This window comes from Mobula hypostoma, chromosome 1 (assembly GCF_963921235.1).
Source record: "Mobula hypostoma chromosome 1, sMobHyp1.1, whole genome shotgun sequence".
NCBI lineage: Eukaryota > Metazoa > Chordata > Chondrichthyes > Myliobatiformes > Myliobatidae > Mobula > Mobula hypostoma.
In genome coordinates this window covers 207,816,246-207,838,931 of record NC_086097.1, presented here as the reverse complement: position 1 = coordinate 207,838,931, position 22,686 = coordinate 207,816,246, and the positions used below count along the sequence as shown (strand labels likewise).

Below are 22,686 nucleotides of genomic sequence, written 5' to 3'. Positions count from 1 at the left end.
TGGTTAAAACAGCATGCTTGTTTGTTTTTCATTAACACAGGCTTCTGGAATTTAGGAATAAAATAGAGGAAGAAAAACGCGTTAAGCGAAGTCATATGACGCTGAAGTTTATTGCATAATGAGTGTGGCAGTGAAGGTTAAGTGAATGTATCGATTGATTAAAAAAAATGCTAATCTTTCATCACGAAACAAGCGCATTAATTAAAATGTTCCTGTTGGTGCTTGCTAGACTCAGCAGACCATCGGTTCTTCCTATAAGGTTGCTATGGCAAGCTGTGAGAAAAGGCGATCGGTGAAGCAGCAGGTCGCTTTTTTTTAAACAGAAGATGTTCTAAACTCCCCGGTCTCCAGTAACCGCCCCCGAGCTTCCGCGTCTATTAATGAGCGTCAGCGAATCTCTGTCACGTTGGATTTCAGCTGATGTATCCGAGTTGCAGCAGGGAGAGGGTGCTGCGGACACCGTTCCACTTGTCAGATCTTACTGCAAGGATCTCTTGCTCTTCACACCCGAGAGTGCCTACAGAATGTGAGGCTTCTCCCCGCGCGGTTTAAGAGTTATACGCCAGTTCTCTCACTCTCGTCTCTGCAACCACTTGGGTAAGAATTGCCGGTCAAACACATATTTGCTTATTTTCCCTTGGACTAGTAATATTTTTGTGCTCTGAAGCTTCTTGCCCGTTTAGGCTTGGCTGAATGTAGAGTTCTACTTAATCTTCTGTTATCTTATTCCAATGTTCTATATCCCTTGCTAGTTTGTTTCTACTTATTTTTTTACAGACAGGACTATGGACACCTCAGTTGTAATTACAAGGGAAGACATGGATTCTAAGTGCATTTTGCAGTCCTCTGAAGAATGTAGCCTGACCATCTTCCAAAACAGCGCTTTCCCAAACATTTCTTACTTCTGGGAAAACAACACTGACTTCCTTGATTTCTACGGAAACGGCACAGTGAGCACCCTGATCCCATTCATAATTACCGCTGTCTACTCGGTGGTTTTTGTAGTGGGGTTAGTGGGCAACTGCCTAGTTATGTACGTGATCATCAGGTAAGGGGATTCCCTTAGCTTTTTTTTTGGTTCTGGTTCTCAAGTAGGTTGTTGGAAGTTAAAGATTCGGGAGGAACACTCACAACACGGAGGACTTGAACTGATGACGCTCATTAATAGGCGCAGGTCTTAGGGGGACGGTTATTAGAGATCGGAGAGTTTGGAACGTCCTCTGTAGCTCGGTACAAAAGTAAAGAGCTAACGGAAAACCTAAATAACTTTAGATTAAATAGTACGTGGAAAGCATTTCGGTGGGGGGTGGGGTAGAAACTCGAGGTAAAATAAGCCATGGTCAAAAATCTTCTGCGAGATTGCATACACTATAGGTATGGTCCGTAACGGCAGATAGATCAAACGACGTATTTGCCATCTCATGTTGGTATTTATTTATTTATAAAACCAAAGAATATTCAAATTGACTGTTATTTGTCGCCCAGTGATTAAAGTCTACATCAAAATAATGCATTTTCGGTATAATCACAGCGACACTTGTGATATCGAAAATCGTAAATCTCAAATGAATTTTCCAATAAAAATGATTCGTTTTATAGGACGGATTAATCCAAATATTGCCACGCAATGAGCATTTCTTTTTCTTACGTGCATTTAAAAGATAAAAGATATTCGTGTATTAGTTAAAAGCCGATGTTTAAACTACTCAAGAGTATTATTACTGCACGGGGAGAGATGCAGATAAAGAGAAACACCGGTCTTTTTAAAATTGAATCTGAAAATGTTCGAAGGACTTGGGTTAGGCAGTTTCTGAAGAAATCGCATGAATTTGTAACGCAGGTACGATCTGTATTTGTCCAGCAATGGAGCGTTGCCTCGAGCATTTTTTTTTGTTTTAATTGAAAATGTGATCATTTCCTTGTAGGGTTGGCAAGTAATTCAAATATATTTTATGTTTTTAAGCTTGTAAAATTGTGGCAAGCACTTGCTGAGAGAAGGAATAGACAGTGTTACAAGTCATACACCCAGTTCACTGCAATGAAGACTAACTTCATGATGTCGAAATCTAGTTATCAATTCTTTAAAACTCATCGCCTCTCAACGTCCCAACAACACTAATTCGAAGTGAAGTTAATCAACTGCACTCAATTAACGTGAGTGAGGGAATTTCAACTATTGTCAGTTTTATTCTTATCCGGAAAATGGGAAGTGGGCAGCGAAGTAAGACAGAGAGAGACACCATGGTCACCAGTTTACAGAGACAGGCCTGCCTGTTGCAATTTCCGGGCAGGACTGTAACTGGGCTCCCGTTTCTGGAGAGAGGTTGCTTATATATGCAAATATTTCGAATGTAAATGATTATCCTAGCCTAATGGTACACCTTGATTTGATGAAAGTATTGCAAATCATGCGCTCCGCACATCCACGCACACACACACATTCTTGCTCCATTCCCCATTTCCTTATCCCAAATGTCTTCACAGTACATAGCGAATTGATTTCCACGGTTGACGAGCACCAACGGAGTGGTTAATTTTGATCCTTTGTAGGTTTGTTCAGGTAAGTTCTGAAGCTGATACTTTTGGCTAACTCTCAACGTGCAGAATGGTCTCTCTAATGACTTCAAGCCCTTCTGGGGTCGATGATAAGATTCCACACGCTCCCAAAAATGTTCAGAGTGAAGCTAGATTACAGCATTACTTCCCGAAGTTTAATTTGAGCATTATACCCCCATACTGCATCAACAGTTTACCAGGGTGTGTGCTGTCAGTGACACTACCCGTTTGTTTTCAATAATGAGAGGGTATATTTTTAGCTTGTGATATTTTTAATGTTGACGAATAATTGCATTGACGCTGTTGCAGTTGTCTCTTGTTTCCTATAACTCGCCTCATGAACATTGTAAAAATTACACGTCGTTAGTTGGTTCCGAGTAAAATAGACGAAGGAAGAGATGACAGCGGGTAATATTTACATCAGCAGCAGGTAAAACAGCTAGAGTGGGCCAAAAATAAATTACAGAAAGCAGCCAATCATGCAACCCTTCTGATGAAAGTGGAAGGACAAACAGCCGCATTATGGAATTCTTTTTGAAAACGTACGGCTGCTGTTTTGTCCTAGTTTTGGAAATTCCTGAAGTCCAAATAAGATTTTGTAAAATTGAAAACGCCTTTCACAAAATTGAATAAACAGAGTGAAAAGGTTACCTTTGAATACATTCACCATTGTTTTCACTTGAAGCATACAACTATGGCTGTATGGGAAGATTTACAATGGGACAGTGTGCAGGGGTAGTACTTCAGTAGTCTTTTATTCGGCTGGAGAAAAAAATCTCTCTCAAATTCTAAAGCCAAACTTGTTGCAAAAATGTCAAATTCATTCCAATGAACGTCAGGGTTCTTGGCTGCTGATACATATCCACTAGCTGCTCTAATACACTTACACCATTAACATCTAACCCATCAATTTGTCCTTCCCACAGCAAGCAGCACAAAACCAATCCCTCTAATTAATGTTCAATCAATCAGCAAGAGACGGAAGGTTTAATCAGCAGCACTTATTCACCAGTAACCAGCTCATTGTTGCTGAGTTTGGGATTTTGCCAGGACTACCCTACTCCAGACTTCATCACAGGCTTGGTCCAAATATTGATCTAATAGCTGAATTCAGGAAGTGAGAGTGCTTGGCATCAAGGCAGCATTTGTATGGGAATAATATCGGTGAGCTCTAGTAGAACCAGAGGCGCAATGGACAGCAAGGGGGTCATCACTGGAATTTAATCATTCCTATCTCAGGGTACACTTGCAGGACATTTTCAGGTCTCTATCTCTGGTTCAACCATCATTGGTTACGTCTGTTACTTTCTGATGGTTGCACAAAGTCATCACAAGTAAAGCAGTATGTTCTTGGCTTGGGATAATTATTGACAAAAAAAATCATGCCACAGGAAGATTAAGTGCCCTATCATATGACATAGATGATCGTGGTCTTTCCATGACCATGATTATTCTTGGCAAATTTTTCTGCAGAAGTGGTTTGCCATTGCCTTCTCTGCAGTCTCTTTACAAAACTGGTGACCCCAGCCATTATCCATACTCTTGAGAGATTGTCTGCCTGGCATCAGTGTTTGCAGAACCAGGATTTGTGATATGCACCAGCTGCTCATATGACCATTCATGACCCCAATCTGGGGGGGCGGGGGGATGGGGAGGTGCTAAGCAGGTGTTACACCTTGCCCAAGGGTGACTTGTGGGCTAGTGGAGAGAAGGAGCATCTCATTTATAGAGACGCATCTTCACCCCACTACCCTTTCAAGCAAGAAAATGCTTAACCATTGCCAAGTCCTTCACAATCAACATCTGCAGGGTAATGTTTAACCAGAAGCTCGCCAAATAATTTTCCTGTTTACTGAGGATACAAAAGTAGGTGCAAGGCTGTATGCCCTCAATTTAGGGACTTATCTTCCAGTGCCTCAAAAATCTTTTCACAATCTATAAACTACATTAGGGGTGTGATCAATCTGGAATTTCTCCACCTGCTTGGTGAGAAGGAGTTCCACAACATTCAAGACAAGGCAACAAGCTTGATTGGCATCCAATCCATCCATCCCTCAGCTAGCAGTGTACCATGACTGCAGTGTGTGCTATTTCCAAAATGCACTACATTTATTTACCCATACCATTCTGAGAGCAACTCCCATCATATCATCAAAATGGAGAAGAGCTGCAAGGCCATGAGAAAGCTGTCTCTCCCAATTGGATGCCATCATGACTTACCAGTGCTTTGGTGTTTCCTTCTTTACTGGGTCAAAAGTCCTGCAACTCACCATATGATTGCAAGTTATACAGCATCTATAGAGGAAAAGAAACAGTCAATGATTCGGCCTGAGTCTTGATGAAGGGCTGTTATTTCTCCTCTTTCAACTCTTCTATCACACATGCATTAATTTTTTCCCCCTAAACTCTTTCATTCCTCTTCACTCCATTCCAAAGCATTAAGGTGTCCTTGCTAAAATAACCAGTAATAATCTTTTGAACTGGGAACATGGTATGTTATCTTTATATGACCACCTTGACTTATAACTCAATTTCTCTTTTATGATCAAGCTTCATGGTATGATTCCACTCCTAACCTTTCTGGAGCGATGACTATGTCTCTCTAATGATTGTGTGCCTCTTTCTCACCTCTCTGCTCATGGCTGCATATTTTCACAGCATACTTTCTATCCTTTGTTGATACATCTCATGACGATGAACTAATTTATATATGTGCACTGAGAACATCCAAATCCATCTCATTACTGTCCTAGTAACACACTCAAAACACTGGAGGAACTCAGCAGGTCTGGCAGCACCTAGGGAAATGAATAATCTGTTGATATTTTTGCGAGACCCTTCTCCAGGACTGGCATAGAAGGGGGATGATATGGGAATAAGAAGGTGGGGGAAGGAAGGTGATAGGTGAAGCCAGATGGGTGGGAAAGGTAAAGGACTGTAGAAGAATGAATCTGGTAGGAGAGGAGAGTGGACCATGGGAAAAAAGGGTAGAAGGAGAGGCTCCAGAGGGAGCTATAGACAGCTAAAGAGAAGAGGTAAGAGGCCAGAGTGGGGAATAAAAGAGGAGTGAAGGGGGAGGGAAAAATTACTGGAGGGGAGAAATTACCACCCTACTTGATTTATCACTTACAATTCTGTTGAGCAACTGCACAGATGATATTATATTCCAGATGAGCAAGAATTTCCTACAAGTCTACATTGGCAGGCAGAAATTCATTTTAATGGAATTACATTTAAAATAGGTAATACTGCTTGCACCATTAAGGAAATATTTCAAACAATTCACTATCAGAGATTGGACAATTAAAAATTTCTCATCTCATTTTTCAGCTTACATTCAGCTACATTGATTTAGCAGAATGCCTGATAAGAAGAACTACATTGGGAATAAGTTAATTTGTATCAACTAGAGTGAATTGTACTTAACTAATTGTATCATCAGAACTGATACGCATCAGTTATTTTGCCTGAGCTATGATTGAAAAATGAATTAAGTTTTCTTTATGTATTTCTTTTTAGGCACACCAAGATGAAGACGGCTACCAATATCTACATTTTCAATCTTGCTGCAGCAGATGCTCTAACAACAAGCACAATGCCATTCCAGAGTGCCTACTATTTAATGGGGTCATGGCCATTTGGAGATGTGGTGTGTAAAATAGTAGCCTCCATTGATTATTACAATATGTTCACGAGCATCTTTACATTGACAATGATGAGTATTGATCGATATATAGCTGTCTGTCATCCAGTGAAGGCATTAGATTTCCGCACTCCTTTGAATGCCAAAGTAGTGAATGTGTTCATCTGGCTTCTTGCCTCGATTATTGGGATTCCTGCCATAGTGTTGGGGGCCACAAAAATAGGAAATGGTGAGTATCAAAGCTACAGTCAGAGCAAATTTCATTTGTACAAATATTAATTATGTCAGCTATTTATTGTAAATTTAATTTTCTCAGGGTTCTTCCAGATTTCTGTTGAGCCTTTGGGTTTTAATGAGGTGTAAATCACTGATTTTTGAAACAAATTAAAATCAAGTGTATCAACTTAAATGACATTCACTGTAATTTATGAAATGAAAGAATTTTAAGTTATATAATGCCATTCAGAATCGAAGATTATTCCAGAGTGTTTTACAGACAACAAAGTACTTTCAAAGTAAGGTCTCAGTTGTGGTGTTAGGAAAAAGGGAGTCAATTTGCAGGTTCCACAAATAGTAGCAAAATGAAGAAGCATTTATTTTGAGTAATTTTAAACTATAGCCTCATGAATTTTTTGGATAGTGCTGAATGGAACTTGTACATCCACACGAAGAAACAAATCTGTCTTGGCGTATTATCTATAAGCATTCAGTTCTGATGCTGCAGCATTCTCCCAGATTGTGTGCTGAGGACTCCAGAATGGGGCTTGCACCTGCAACTTTGTAGCATGGCAGTGCAGCCTCTGTCATCGAGCTAAGTCCAGCATCACTCAAAATTTACCTGAGAAAATCACCATTATGAAATCCCAGAAACTGGAGCAGAAATGGGCAAATGTTGAAGCAAAGCCCATCCCCAAGTGGATGTAAAAGTAACCACAGTCTGATTTTGAAGAAGAGTGAAGCGGTGCTACCTAGTATCATCACCAAAAATTATTTCTCAATTAACATAGCAAAAGCATAATTTTATTATTATTTCATTGTGTTTTGTGGAAACTTGGCTTCAGTTGAATTAGCTGCAGCATTTCTGATTCAGTTCATGCTTTGGGATGAACCATGATCATGAGAGGTCCTACAAAAGTGTTTTTTTTTTAAGCACAGACTCAAGTAATTGAACTTTTGTTTCAGGCCTTTGAATTGCAATTAAACTCCAATTGAAGAGAGGAGATTTTTTTTTCATTATACTGTTTAGATGTGCTCTGAAGAATGATGAGCAGAGATTTATTCACGGTTACTATTTTATGCAGTTTCATTACCCAGGGTTTCATCATATTATTTGCAATTTTCTGCAGAGAGGCCATTGTTGCCTTGAACTTTCCAGTCCTGATGAAGGGCCTTGTCCTGAAATGAAAACTATTTATTCATTTCCATGCCTGACCTGCTGAATCCCTCAAACATTTTCTGTGTGTTGCTATGTACTTTCAGCGTCTGCAGGATCTCTTGTGTTAATGTAGTTTAACATTTTTTTTAATGAGTCAAGGCACAAAATTAGATTATATCTGGAGTAGATTGTGCTCATGATTGTTAATGGTGAACTCAATACTTCTGTGCCTCAGCCATATTCATATAACTGACTCCAGCTAGTATCAAGTATTATGAATTCACTGGTCATATGTTTCTGCTTGCACTGAAATAAATTGGAGTTCAATGCCTCACACGGAACTGCTGCAATAAAATGAAGAGCTTATTGAACTGGTATGTTGCTTTTCGCAGTAATTAAAGGGACATCTGACACAGAAGACTGATTGGACAAGTACCTTCCAAAATCTCTAGAATGTATTTATACCAATAGAAGATTTTTCCTCTAGTGACTAACTGGTGAGAAATTCATTACATGGGAACCTGTGTGGCAACACCGCTGCATTACCAGAGGAATTGATAGGCCATGACTTCTCAGGTGGTTTGGATTCCTCGATGCAGGAAGTGAAAGCATGACCATTGTCGAAGATCTGACTTACAAACATTATTTGCAGTCCCCCACATTCAGCTTGGACCTCTAAGATGAATAATGTACTCACAGGCTTAGATAGTCCAAGATACACCCATTAACCATCTTGAGCATCATCTACTCCAGATATAACCTAATTTTGCACCCTTGGCATATGAAAACATATTGAACTACATGATTCAATTTCTAGGTAACAATAGCCTCTCCACAGTAAACTACAAATAATGTGATGAAACCCTGGTTGATGAAACCCTGGTTAATGAAACTGTGTTCAATTGTAACTGGGAATGAATCTCTGCTTATTATTCTTCCATCATCATGGAACTATATGGGATTCTGTGGAAAGGCAACACTCTTGTCAGCTATACTCTTGAGGCATTCAAGCTGTCTACTTTGAGATCAAATTCAACTTGCTCACCAATAGGATCTTTCAAAACATTCAAGACATCTCTATCATGATGCTTAATTTGCCAGCATCAGATGCATTGCATAGAAATGATTTCCTCTTCTGAGGAGCAGATGGCATCTCAGCCCACTAGTGCAGTGCCAGCCATTGACACAACTCATGATTAGAGGGGTAGACAGAAATACCTAGATGACTTTTTCTTAGCAGGACTGGATTCCACTCCTTTAATGTGCTGTGGATTGTGAGATGAATTTCTGCATTTTGAATGCTTTGGTTCTGGTAAGCACACGTGACAATGATTCCCTTATTCTGAGGGAGACCAGACTAGTTATCATTGCCAATGGCTGCCATTGCCCAGAGGGATAGATCCTGGGGGAAAAGGCTTTAGCCGTACTTTCTTGAGTACTCGTACAAGAGAACTCCCCAACTGCACAATACCTGTACCAGGACTGCTGTGTCAAACACCATTGACACCCGAAGATGAAGCTTTGTTGCTTGCGTGGCTTCATCATATTCTGTACAGTCTTGCAAATAGATGACAGAAGCTGACGTCTGAGGAGGAACAGCAGGAAGACCCAGAGCCTGAGAGTCATTAGACAGAGCCAGAGAAATGTCAGGATCGAGAGAAAGACAAGGACCACTGGGAAATGGGTGAGCTTGCTTCTCTACTCAGCAGTCACAGCTTCATTTTGCAGCTATGCAGGGGAGGGTACCATTCATAACACAGGCTCCAAAGGACTCCCCAGTAGAGAAACACCTCTCCAGAAACCTACAAAATCATAATATCACCAATGGACTACAAGTGACTTTCCCTGTACTCTAAATATTCCAACCACTCCAATCAACAAAACGCGAGTGATGTATAAAATCCATCATAATTGTTTTGCATTCCATTTGAATGGAGTGTATGTCTAAGTGAATGAATCCCTATTTTAATTACTGAACTGCCTTGCTACAATATTGCTCTATTTTCTGATGAGTGGCTCTTCACTGAAGGAACCCAGATCTCATCATAAACAAATCAGTTTCTAGTGATGATCTCTGCACTGAAGGAGTAGACACTGATGTGCAGATCACCTTGATACTTCCTTCTGAACTACTCCATTCTGTGGGATTCCTATTGCTGGAGGAGAAAACAGTGGCTGCCATCAGTCAGGATTTTCTAGAGGTTCTGGGCTGGTATCTGGAACTTCTGGAATGGTGCATAAAGCCCTCCTCCTAGCCTGCCTCCTATTGATCAAGGTTACCAGTGAATGTAAGAGATGGCATCTTTTGTGTAAAGATAGCTTCTGGAAAATAAAATCCGTGAGTCAAATCTTACTTTTCATTTTCCTCTGCATATTTTCCACTTAAACTTATTTTACCTCTAACTTTTCCAAATTCTGGTGGAAGGTCGTGGACCAGAAGCAATAACTCTGTCTTAGCATCCACAGATACTGCTGATCCTTAGTGCATTTCTAGGATTTTCTGTTTTATAACCTTTTCTCTTTAGTTCTATCCAGTCATTCATGAGAGCTGCAGAAGGGTGCAAAATATGGGCAAAGATGCATGGTCATGCTTGGATTTGAATGTAAAGATAAGATTTTAAATTTGAGGTGTATCTGGACCGGCTACAAGGAACACTTTGGCAGCAGATTTTTCACAGAGTCAAGCTTCTTAAGAGATAAAGGTAACCAGAGAAAATTTGAAGTATTGATGTCCAGAGGCTACAAAATGTGAATGAAACTTTCAGAATGAAGCAGGGCAATAAGAGATTCAAAGGATTCGAAGTAGATTTATTATCAAAGTATGTATGCAGTATACAACCCTACAATTCTCCTTCCCCACAGCTAGACAATGAAACCCATTCAAGGAAAAGCAACAACCCCCCCGCCACACAAAAAACAAATTGCACAAAGAGCAACAAGAAAGAATGAGCAAAAAAACACAGAATATAAAACACAAAATCAAAAGAGTTCATTTACAATTCAGCTCAGTGTCCGTTAGCCGCAGCACCTCCCCTCTCTATGCTGACTCATCGTTTTTGCTGATGAGACCCACCACGGTCGTGTCATCGGCGAACTTGATGATGTGATTTGAGCTGTGTGTTGCAGCACAGTCGTGGGTCAGCAGAGTGAACAGCAGTGGACTGAGCACACAGCCCTCGGGGGCTCCTGTGCTCAGTGTGATGGTATTGGAGATGCTGCTTCCAATCCAGACTGACTGAGGTTTCCCAGTCAGGAAGTCTAGGATCCAGTTGCAGAGGGAGGTGTTCAGGCCCAGCAGTTTCAGCTTTCCAATCAGTTTCTGAGGAATGATTGTGTTGAATGCTGAACTGAAGTCGAGGAACAGCATTTGAACGTCGGTGTCTTTTTTTGTCCAGGTGGGTTAGGGCCAGGTGGAGGGTGATGGAGATGTCTGTTGAACGGTTGGGACGATACGTGAACTGCAGGCGGTCCAGTGAGGGGGGCAGCAGGGTCTTGATGTGCCCCATGACAAGCCTCTCGAAACACTTCATGATGACGTGTTTCTTGGTGTTCACCTGGCGGAGAATTTCACCTGATCCCTCAACACCAGCTCCATAGCCAAGAAAGCCCAGCAGCGTCTCTACTTTCTGCGAAGGCTGAGAAAAGTCCATCTCCCACCCCCCATCCTCACCATATTCTACAGAGGATGTATCGAGAGCATCCTGAGCAGCTGCATCACTGCCTGGTTCGGAAATTGCACCATCTTGGATCGCAAGACCCTGCAGCAGATAACGAGGTCAGCTGAGAAGATCATCAGGGTCTCTCTTCCCACCATTACAGATATTTACACCACACACTGCATCTGCAAAGCAAACAGCATTATGAAGGACCCCACACACCCCTCATACAAACTCTTCTCCTTCCTGCCATCTGGCAAAAGGCACTGAAGCATCCGGGCTCTCACGGCCAGACTATGTAACAGTTTCTTCCCCCAAGCCATCAGATTCCTCAATTCGCAGAGCCTGGACTGACACCAGCCTACTGCCCTCTACTGTGCCTATTGTCTTGTTTATTATTTATTGTCATCATCATAGTCATAGTCATATTCATACTTTATTGATCCCGGGGGATATTGGTTTTCGTTACAGTTGCACCATAAATAATAAATAGCAATAGAACCATAAATAGTTAAATAGTAATATGTAAATTATGCCAGTAAATTATGAAATAAGTCCAGGACCAGCCTATCGGCACAGGGTGTCTGACCCTGCAAGGGAGGAGTTGTAAAGTTTGATGGCCACAGGCAGGAATGACTTCCTATGACGCTCTGTGCTGCATCTTGGAGGAATGAGTCTCTGGATGAATGTACTCCTGTGCCCACCCAATACATTATGTAGTGGATGGGAGACATTGACCAAGATGGCATGCAACTTAGACAGCATCCTCTTTTCAGACACCACCATCAGAGAGTCCAGTTCCATCCCCACAACATCTCTGGCCTTACGAATAAGTTTGTTGATTCTGTTGGTGTCTGCTACCCTCAGCCTGCTGCCCCAGCACACAACAGCAAACATGATAGCACTGGCCACCACAGACTCGTAGAACATCCTCAGCATCGTCTGGCAGATGTTAAAGGACCTCAGTCTCCTCAGGAAATAGAGACGGCTCTGACCCTTCTTGTAGACAGCCTCAGTGTTCTTTGACCAGTCCAGTTTATTGTCAATTCGTATCCCCAGGTATTTGTAATCCTCCACCATGTCCACACTGACCCCCTGGATGGAAACAGGGGTCACTGGTACCTTAGCTCTCTTCAGGTCTACTACCAGCTCCTTAGTCTTTTTCACATTAAGCTGCAGATAATTCTGCTCACACCATGTGACAAAGTTATGGTAATTCCTGCACTGTTTTGTGCACTTTATGCAGTCCTGGGTAGTCTGTAGTCTAGTGTTGTTTTACGTAGTTCAGTGTAGTTTTTGTATTGTCTCATGTAGCACCATGGTCCTGAAAAACGTCTCATTTTTACTGTGTACTGTACCAGCAGTTATGGTCGAAATATCAATAAAAAGTGACTTGCCTTGACTATCAGAGGAATAGACATTTGGCTATAGCTCGTGCGCTTTCATCCTCATGGTACTCTGCAATAAGCGGCATCTTTCCCTACCAGAAAGTTTTGAACTACCTTTTTATCCCTTTAGATTGAGTTAACTTTTTAAAATTGATTTTCTTTAAAATTAATCCATTACTTTCAAGTATTAATAATATACACTTAATGTCAACTGGTGTGACATGTATAAATGAGTTTTTTTATTTGTCTGTGATTGTGTTTGGTTATGGATTGTTAATGTTAATTGATAAGACTTGCTTTGCTGGATACAATTTAAATCTGTGCTTTGTGATATTGCTGTAGGAACAATTAAAGGTTTTTAAAAAATTGCTTTCTGTTTAGATCCTTGAACACCAGTCGTGTTCTTTTGGGAACTCGTGTACATGCATCATCTTTTACAATGTTTTAAAAATTACTACAGAAAACCTTTCCCTCAATTTTGCTAATTTTAATGGAAGTCTAAATTATAGACAAAATGTGAAAAGCTGTACTTTATCTGTGTTAGTGAAGAGAGTAAAACATACTCCTAGTTCACCTGCCAGTATAATAGGAAAATAAGGGTTAAATTAATTACACGGATAGGTAAACAATAAATGAATGACTATTTTAATTTTTGATACATCCCTGAAGAGAGCAGAGTGAGAACATAAACAGGTACACTTGGATACCTTTAAATTTTAGTTACTGCCCTTTTTGTATCAGTAAATCCTAGTCTTTCATTGGTACAAAGAGCTGAAACACGAGAATTTGAAATTGCATCATTAATAAGCAGAGCAACTTGGCATATGCCGTTTGCAATTTCTCAATAAATGTCGCTTAATCTATTTGAAGAAATGAAGCTGCGAGATGAAAATCAAAATCATTGTTATAATTTGCTTTTATATAAAATTTGATATAATGTTTCCGAAGATAATTTTACAAATGTTTCCATAATGCATCTATCTCCAAAACTACATCAAAATTGCACTTAAGTAAATAATTTGCATTCCAATTAGCCTCTAAATTGAAATCAGTGAATCTTGGCACCAAAAGCTAAAGGCTGAGCAGTACTATTGTGATAATAATAAACAGTCACTAAAATTACCAGCTGTGAAGCCACAGTTATGCACGAATTCCCATTAAGTTCACAATAATTCAGACTTTATTTTTATTTGAAGTATTCTATTAAAATTAGCAACAAAACTTAAAGTGCTTGCTGAAGTTAATATACTTTCCTCTTGCTCGATAGATATCAATTTCCTAGCGTGTCCCAATTTTTAAAAATTAGAACAAGATTAATTGGGCCATTAGTTAAATGTACTTTGCTTTTAGTTCAGTTTTACTGACTAATTTCCTGCTTTGTTTGTTTGTACTGGAGTGAAGAACTCAGAGCCCTTTCCCCACTCCAACTGCAAGCGGTTAGATGTTTTTTCTTTTTATTTTATATAGCGATACAGAACAGTAACAGGCCCTGACAGTCCAATGATCTCATGCTACTCAATTATACCCATGTGACTAATTAACCTACTAACCTGTATCCCTTTGGAATGTGGGAGCACCCAGAGGAAAGTAACTTGCCCAAGAAGTGACTTGGATCCACTCCAATTTGCCCATCAGCACAACAGGTCCACAGTGGATGCCATTTCATTGGCTCTTCACTCAACCCTGGAACATCTGAACAGCAAAGATGCATACATCAGGATGTTCTTTGCTTCAAGACCTTGGCCTTAATACCTCCTTGTGCAACAAGATCCTTGATTTCCTCACTTGCAGATCCCAGTCAGTTTGGATTGGCAACAATATTCTCTCCACAATTTCCATCAGCACAGGTGCACCACAAGGGCGAACATTTAGTCCACTGCTCGACTCGCGTTATACTTATGACCACGAGGCGAAGCTCAGCTCCAAAGCCACAGCTAAGTTTGCTAACGATGTCACTGTCGATGGCCAAATCACGGGTGGTGACGAATCAGAATATAGGAGGAGACTGAAAATCTGTCTGAGTGGTGCCACAACAGCAATCTCTCACCTAATGTCAGCAAGACCAAGGAGCTAATTGTTAACTTCAGGAGGAGGAAACCAGAGGACCATGAGCCAGTCCTCATCGGAGGGTCAGCAACTTAAAGTTCCTCGGTGCTGTCATTTCAGAGGATCTATCTTGGGTCCAGCACGTAAGCGCAATTAGGAAGAAGGCACGGCAGCATCTCTACTTCCTTATGAGCTTGCAAAGACTTGGCATGTCATCTAAAACTCTGACAAATTTCTATAGATGTCTGGTAGAGAGTTTATTGACTGCTTGCATTACGGTCTCGTATGGAAACACCAAAGCCTTTGAATGGAAGATCCGACAAGAAGGAGTGGATCCAGCCCAGTCCATCATGGGTAAAGTCCTCCCGCCATTGAGGATACCTACACAAAGCACTGTCGCAGGAAAGCAGCGTCCATCATCAGGGACCCCCACTATCCAGACCCGTGGTCATGCACTTTGGTAGAAAGAATAAAAGCATAGACTATTTTCTAAACAGGGAGGAAATTCAAAAATCCAAGATGCAAAGGGGCTCCTCATGCAGGATCTCCTAAATGTTAATTTGTAGTCTGAATTACTAGTGAGGAAGGCAAATGCAATGTACTTCAATATGTTCATTTCAAGAAGACTAGAATATAAAAGAAAGGATATAATGTTCAGGCCTTATAAGGCACTGCTGAGGCCCCACTTGGAATACTGTGATCAGTTTTAAGACCATAAGATATAGAAGCAGAAATTAGGCCATTTGGGCGCCTTATTTAAGAAGGGATGTGCTGACATTGGAAAGGGTTCTGAGGAGGTTCCAGGTATGAAAGGGTTATTATATGAACAGTGATTGAAGGCTCTGGGCCTGTACGTGCTGGAATTTAGAAGAATGAGGGTGGATCTCATTGAAACCTATTGAACGTTAAAAGGCCTAGATTGAGTGGATGCGAAAAGGATGTTTCCTTTGGTGGGAGAGCCTTGGGCCAGAGGGCACAGACTCAAAATAGAGGGATGCCCATTTAGAATAGAGATGAGGAGGAATTTCTTCAGCCGGAGATTGGTGAAGCTATGGAATTTGTTGCAACAAGTGTCTGTGGAGGTCTTGTCTCTGGGTGTGTTTAAGGCGGTGGTTGATAGGTTCTTGATTAGTCAGGGTGGAAAGGGTTATAGGGAGGAGGCAGGAGAGTGGGGTTGAGAGGGAAATGGATCAGCCATGATGAAATGGTGGAGCAGACTCAATGGGTTGAATGGCCTAAATCTGCTTCTATGTCTAATGGTCTTAAGATAATTCAGTTTCTTAGATGTACTGTGTATGGGAGCAAGAAAACAGATCTCAGGGTTGTATATGGTGACATACTGTTTATGTACTTCGATAATAAATTTACTTTGTACTTTGTACTCACACAGTCACAAGGATGAGGTATAAATTCCTGATAGGAAGCAGAGGAAATTGAAGCTGGGTCACTGGCGCCGTAACAATGTTATGCTAATCGCTACACTACTGTGCCACCCAAAACCATATATCGATATAATGGTTAGAAGTAATAGTTTTGTATCTGATAAAAATGGATTTCATCATAACCATAGCCTATTGTTTCTCTTATTCAACAGATACAATTGAATGTGCATTGCAGTTCCCACATCCTTACAATTACTGGGACACAGTGCTGAAAATCTCTGTGTTCATCTTTGCCTTTGTTATTCCCATTCTTATCATCTCTGTATGCTACAGTTTGATGATCTTGCGTCTAAAGAGTGTGAGACTGCTCTCAGGTTCCAGAGAGAAAGACAGAAACTTACGACGAATCACACGAATGGTCCTCATTGTTGTTGCAGTTTTTATCATCTGTTGGACTCCCATTCACATTTTTGTGTTGGTTGAGCTTATGGTAAAGGTGCCAAACACCTCGGCAGTATCTGCTGGCTATTATTTCTCAGTTGCTCTCGGATACACCAACAGCAGCCTTAACCCTATTCTCTATGCTTTCCTTGATGAAAATTTTAAAAGATGTTTCAAAGATTTTTGTTGCTCCTCAGGGCTGAAGTTGGAGTTGCAGACGAGCAACAGGGTAAGGACTGCCGCACAGAATGCTGCAGTATTTCACCATAGCACAGCGAATACCAACCAGGAGGTATGACTAGGAGTGGAGATGTCATCTTTCTCACAAGAAGTGAGAGATGACTTCCAAAGTGTAGCACTGACTCAAATTACTTCTGTGGTTTAGTTCTTGACGTGGAGAGCAAGATTCCTCTTGTGAGACAATTTAGAACTAGAGGTCACTAATTAAAAATGAAGGGTCACTTATTAAAGGCAGATGAAGGGATTCTTTTTTTTCTAAGAGACTTTGGAACTCTCTTGCTCAAAAGCCAACAGAAATAGAATTTATGAAAATTTTCAAAGTAGAAGTATGTGGATTTCACTGAAGAAAGGGAGATTGGAATTCTGAGTTGAGAATATAATCCGATCAACTATGATCTTATTAACTTGTAGAGTAGATATGAGGACCTTTCCAGCACTCTTAAATAAGAGATTAAAACATCCGTTTGCACAGGAGACTAAGTTTTTTTTTATGTTCTTACCTTCAGCACAAAATTGCACATGATTGCTGTTTTATCATCTAGGCAGTATTCCAGAAGGGGTCTGCATTTAACATTTCCATTTAGTGGGAAATGGAGCATCACATTAGTTTGTCAGGCACATCACAGCAACGGACATATTTGGAATCTTTGTGTGATTCCAGGGTATTATTTCGAGAGATGCTTGCCATATATTTGCAAAAAAAAAATCCAAATGGAATTATTGTAATGGGGTGAGTCTTGTTAGATCAAGGCTATTGCCACCAATTTCTGTCCAAGCTTTTCCCACACCTACTTACCTGCTGCATGTGAGGGGCCTATTGTATTGGCCCAAGACATCGCAGATCCAGTGACATGGTTTTTGTTTTCCCAGTAGTGTGATGAGAATATTCTTCTCCCAAATTGCCCTTGATAGAGATGAAAGTACCATAGTTTTCTTAATTGGTATGGTCAATATTGATAATTTTACTAAATTAAGCAATTTCTACAGACTATGTTGGTTATTTTCTTGCTGGTACACTGGACTGGCTCTCAATTTTGTCTCGGGCCCTTGAAAGCATTGATATCTGGCAAAGTCCTGCCTGAGGCTTTGTAGATGTTAATCTCACCTAAAAACATATAATTAAAAACAAGCATCTGTTTTACCATTTAACCACACCTTTGTAATCTGCATTAAAATCAACGAAATGTCAGCTCAGGCAAGCAATACAAATTCTTAGAACTGCAATAAGGTTCAGCTTTGACGCTGGTCTCTAGTGTGTGGAAGTTCAAACTGTACAGATGGACGTGGCACATCTCTTCCTCGGTATATCTGTGTGTGACAAGATTGCGCAGATGTCTTTGCCTGGCCAGTTAAATGTGTTGGCGATTCTATTCAGAGCTGCCGATAATTGCCAGCAAGATGTAGCCCTTTTGCAAATCTTAAGTGCAAATCCTCAACCAGGTTAAAAGGAGCTATCAAGTGTCAATCTTATAAAGAAGTATATATCAAAACATGTGTGGCTATCTCTAGGGCAATGCAGATAAATTGAATATAAAATATGAAGTACATATGACAAATAAAAATGTATATTTTCACTTACCAAGTTAACTGTGTAAAAAGAATGCATTCAGGATTTTAAGAATGCTAGTAAGATTCTCAGCTGCAGTGTAGATGTAGCACAGCATTTACTGAACATATGACTCAAAGATAGTGCAAATGCTTCCGCACATTCATGAATAGAGATTCAAATAACATATTGGGTTTTTTTTCCCCAAGGGAAAGTAAGTCTGGATCAGCAAAACAAATAATAGTTTTTCTCAAATAACGTGTAATGGTACAGCTTGAACAAAATAGACATTAAATTCATCATGAGCCATTTTGCTAAGCCCGGATGGAAATCAAAATTTTCCATCCACAATGTATAATAGAATCTTTGTTTCATTGGTTAAGTATCAGTCTCTATTACAACTTTATATCTTTAATTTTATTCCAAATGTAATCAAATGTAATTTCAAAGCTGAAAATAAGCTTAGCAAAATTTCAAGTGTTTTGTCTTTCCTGTTACTGTAGCATATTCGTGTCCTCACTTAATTAAAGAGTAACATCATCAATTTTTGCTGTACAATGTGACTGAAAATACTGATGTAGTGCTCAGAATTATGAGTGTGTTTTATGTAAGGCCCCCCAATTTTATTTTTCCTGCTGTTGCAAATACTTGGCTATTTTTGATGTAAGGAAATATTTAATGGTTCTTTGAAGTTGTATTCTAAATTATGTGTTGTCCTGACTTTAAAAAATTGTGAAATTGTAAGTAAATAAAAATGAGACTTCAATGTAATAGTTGCTTCTTCCTGTAATATATAATTTTGAAGCAGCATTAGATTAAAAAAAAAGGGACAAAATGTAAGAAGCACCTGAATACTTGGGATTTAAATGGTTTCCAAAAATTATGGTTCTCAATGGAATTTGAAAAAAGGAAAGTAATCATATATTGCTTCTTATGTTCTTTGTAAACACTCACAGAACTGAAGGATTACTTGAGGAAAGGCAAATATTCTGTTTGTTTTTCCTTTCAGTGAATTAACCAGCCTTGTTTGCTGCTCAGTTTTCTTCCTCGTGCAAATGCAACATAATGCTGACTCAGTCTTTATAATTACAAGGAGGTATTAATAGATCAAGTGAATGGTGCGAACTGTAGCAAATGGAACTCAGTGTCTTCATCCGTCAGATCATTGGTTTTATGACTGTAAAAAGTAATAACAATTATTTCTAAATAACGAAAAGCTGGAAATAGCAACTGATCGATTAATGCCTCATGGGCTGATGCAGAAAACAGAGGAAAGCTGAATTGTTTAGTTATTTTGAGATCTAGCATGGAACAGGCCCCTCCGACCCAATGAGCCACCCCACTGAGCTGTTTAACTCTAGGCTACGCACAATAATCAATAAACTTACTAACCGGTACTCCTTTGGACTGTGGAATGAAATTGGAGAACCCGGAGGAAACCCATGTGCCCACAGGGAGAACATACAAGCTCCTTCCAGATGACACCCAAATTTAACTCTGAACTCTGGAATGCCCAAGTTAGAAGAGTGTTACACTAAACACTACACTACCATGGTGCCCAAATCTATCATTATCTTTTCTGTGTAGATTACTAGAATGCAGAAAGGTGCTGGAGAAGTTAGGCAGAAGCTATAAAACACCCTTGTTAGACTACACTGGGTGTATACTGTTAGCATTGTCTTTATTGAATTCCAGAATTAATTCTAAAGTAAATTATTTAGAATGCACCAAATAGTTGCAGTTGAGTACATGATCCACTTTGGCTTCTTTCCAAGACTTCTACTACCACAGAAGCCAGTCTCCAGCCAAATTGATTCACTGCACATGATGTGAAGAAGTAGTTGAGCGTCCTGGATGCAGCAAAGTCCATAGGATTGGATGTCTCAGCTACAATACCGAAGATTTGTGCTCCAGAATTAACTGTACCAATTGCCAGAATATTACAGTAAAGTTCCAGCATTGGCATTTACTTAACTTTATGGAAGATTGTCCAGAAATATTCTGTTCACAAGCAAAAGGTCAAATTCAAGTAGGTTACTACACCAAAGGCCCAAGACCTTATCAACCTTCTTTCAATCATCTGCAAAATGACAGAATATGTAGCTACACATAAGAACAAACACAATAAAATAATAATGTGTAGACATGAAATCCTTCAGGCCTGCCCCGTTATTGAATATGATCTTGGCCAATTTGCCCCAGGTCTAAAATACTCCATTGTGTCAGTTTCACATGGCCTTAAATTCTCCAATCATTCAGAAAATGTGTCTAAGCTGCCTTTAAGTTCACTCTGGAGTATAATAATTCCAGAGACTCGCTACATTTGCTGGAGAGTGGTGTTGAAATGGCCTGGTAAAACTGAAGTCATTAATGGAAAAAACTCTCCAATAGGTGGTGTTGTATCTAGCACGAAAGAAGATGGTAAAGGTTGTCAGAGATCACTCATCCCAGCTTCATGAATTCTCAGGACAATGTCTGACCCAGTTACAAATGGTCAGCAAATGGAGCTATCCACACGGCAAGTCCAGGCGTGGGCTGATGAGTGAGAAGTAACAGTCAGGCCACAAAAGTGCTGGGGAATTGCTATCTCCAACAACAGAAAATCCGATTACCTGCCTTTGATATTCTAGAACATTACTATCACCGAGTTTCCCCCACTATGAATATCCAGTGGGTCTCCATTGACCAAAAAACTCATTTGGACCAAATTTGTTGACTTACTTGCTGCAAAAGCAGGTCAAAGGCATGGTATCCTGCAGCAAATGACTTTCTTTCTGACACCCAAGATCTAAATTAGGAACATAGTGGAACAGAACACTTTCCACTTGTCTGGATGAGCACAAAAGCTTGGCAAAGCAGCACTATTGATTGGCACCCGATGAGCCATCCAATGCAAGCATTTACCTTATGGAGGATAGACAATGGCTACAGTGCAGGTCACTTTCAAAATCCACTGTAATTTCTCCCCTCGATCCATTTCCTTTGCTTTCATGATTGACAAGGGCAGCAAGCACATAAGATTCAGACTCAGAATCAGGTTTAATATTATTGATTCATCTTCAGGATCCCATCCAAGTGATTCACCATTCTGACTTGGAAATATATCATTTGTTCTTCATTATGGGACTCCCGAGCCAAGAGAACCTTTACCAGAAAGATGGCCATTCATGAGGTAGTTCAAACATTATGTTTTCAGGAGAAATTAAGAGTGGAAAAAAAACTGATATTATCAGCATTCCCAATTTCTGAAAATAAATGTAAAATGGTAATTTAGAAAGTTTTGATGTAGGTTTTGGAAGACTAATTAGTCTATATTTCACTACCAGAATGGGGGTGGCAATAAAATTGAATTTATTAAAAGTTATTTCAATGAGCAAATGTTTGTGTGATTCTTAATCTTACAAAGCAGAAAAATCTCCAATTTAATTTTTGAGAAAGCTTGACGTTTGTGCCAAATTAACTGAATTTATCAATGACTTTATTGGTAGCAACCTTCCTGCCAACTCTGAAGAGTTAGATTAGACCAGCCTTTCTCAACCTTCTTGCCCTGGAGGAATCCTTAAAATGATTTTCAGGCCTCAAGGAACCCCTGCATAAAAATTATTATATCTACAGCTCACATACATTTGTGTGATCAGTAAGTTGTAGCTATGATAATCTGAAAATAATTGTGCTCTTTTGAATAGAGAATGAATTTTTAGCCAACCTCTCTTTTGAAAAAACAGGTAGTTAAGCTTAGCTTACTTTTCTTGAAATTAATATCTTTCTTTCTGTTAAATAACTGGCGAAAACCAAAATGGAATTTAATTTTTCTAAAGCTATGTTCAGTAGATTTAATTTAAATAAAGGTTGTAAATTGATTTTAATTAATGCTATTTACAACATAAAATTTTATTGACAATATTGAATAGTAAAGTTACTAAAAACTATAAGCTAAAGCGATATGAATAAAAATATAGCCTAAGACATAATTTTATACAAGACTTTGAAAAAACATTCTCTTACTAATTGACATGATCAGGCTCCAATGTAGGCCGAGGATATGAAACCTGTGCTTGATTTCTGCTGCACAAGTACTCATTTCTGGGTTGAACTTAGGTAAGCACACACGGATTTCACCTTCAACTGAAATGAGATGATTTCTCACCTTGTTTTTGATGCTTCTTAAAACAGAAAAAGCTTTCTCACACATGTAAGAAGTTGAAAACCTCAGCAGAATGTTCATTGCTTTCCTATGAATGGCAGGATACACTTCTTTCACAAAAATCCAGAAAAATCCAGGGGTGGGTCAGTAAATCTCATCTTGAGTGCATGATCAGACTGCAGTCACAAAATTCATCCTTGTTTCTCAAAGTCAAGATCTCAGGCTGAGTAGAAGATTTAGTGAAAGGATCCCTCACCCAGTCATACACT

General features: G+C 39.7%; 1 protein-coding gene across 1 annotated transcript; it reads left to right on the top strand.

The window, feature by feature from the left end:
* Nucleotides 1–424: 424 nt before the first annotated feature.
* LOC134343002 (delta-type opioid receptor-like) lies at nt 425–19,022 on the top strand. The gene is made up of 4 exons (XM_063041797.1): nt 425–597; nt 778–1,048; nt 6,076–6,428; nt 16,259–19,022. Exons 2-4 carry the CDS (start codon nt 786–788, stop codon nt 16,783–16,785), a joined length of 1,143 nt encoding a protein of 380 aa, XP_062897867.1. The 5' UTR covers nt 425–597; nt 778–785; the 3' UTR covers nt 16,786–19,022.
* Nucleotides 19,023–22,686: the final 3,664 nt, after the last annotated feature.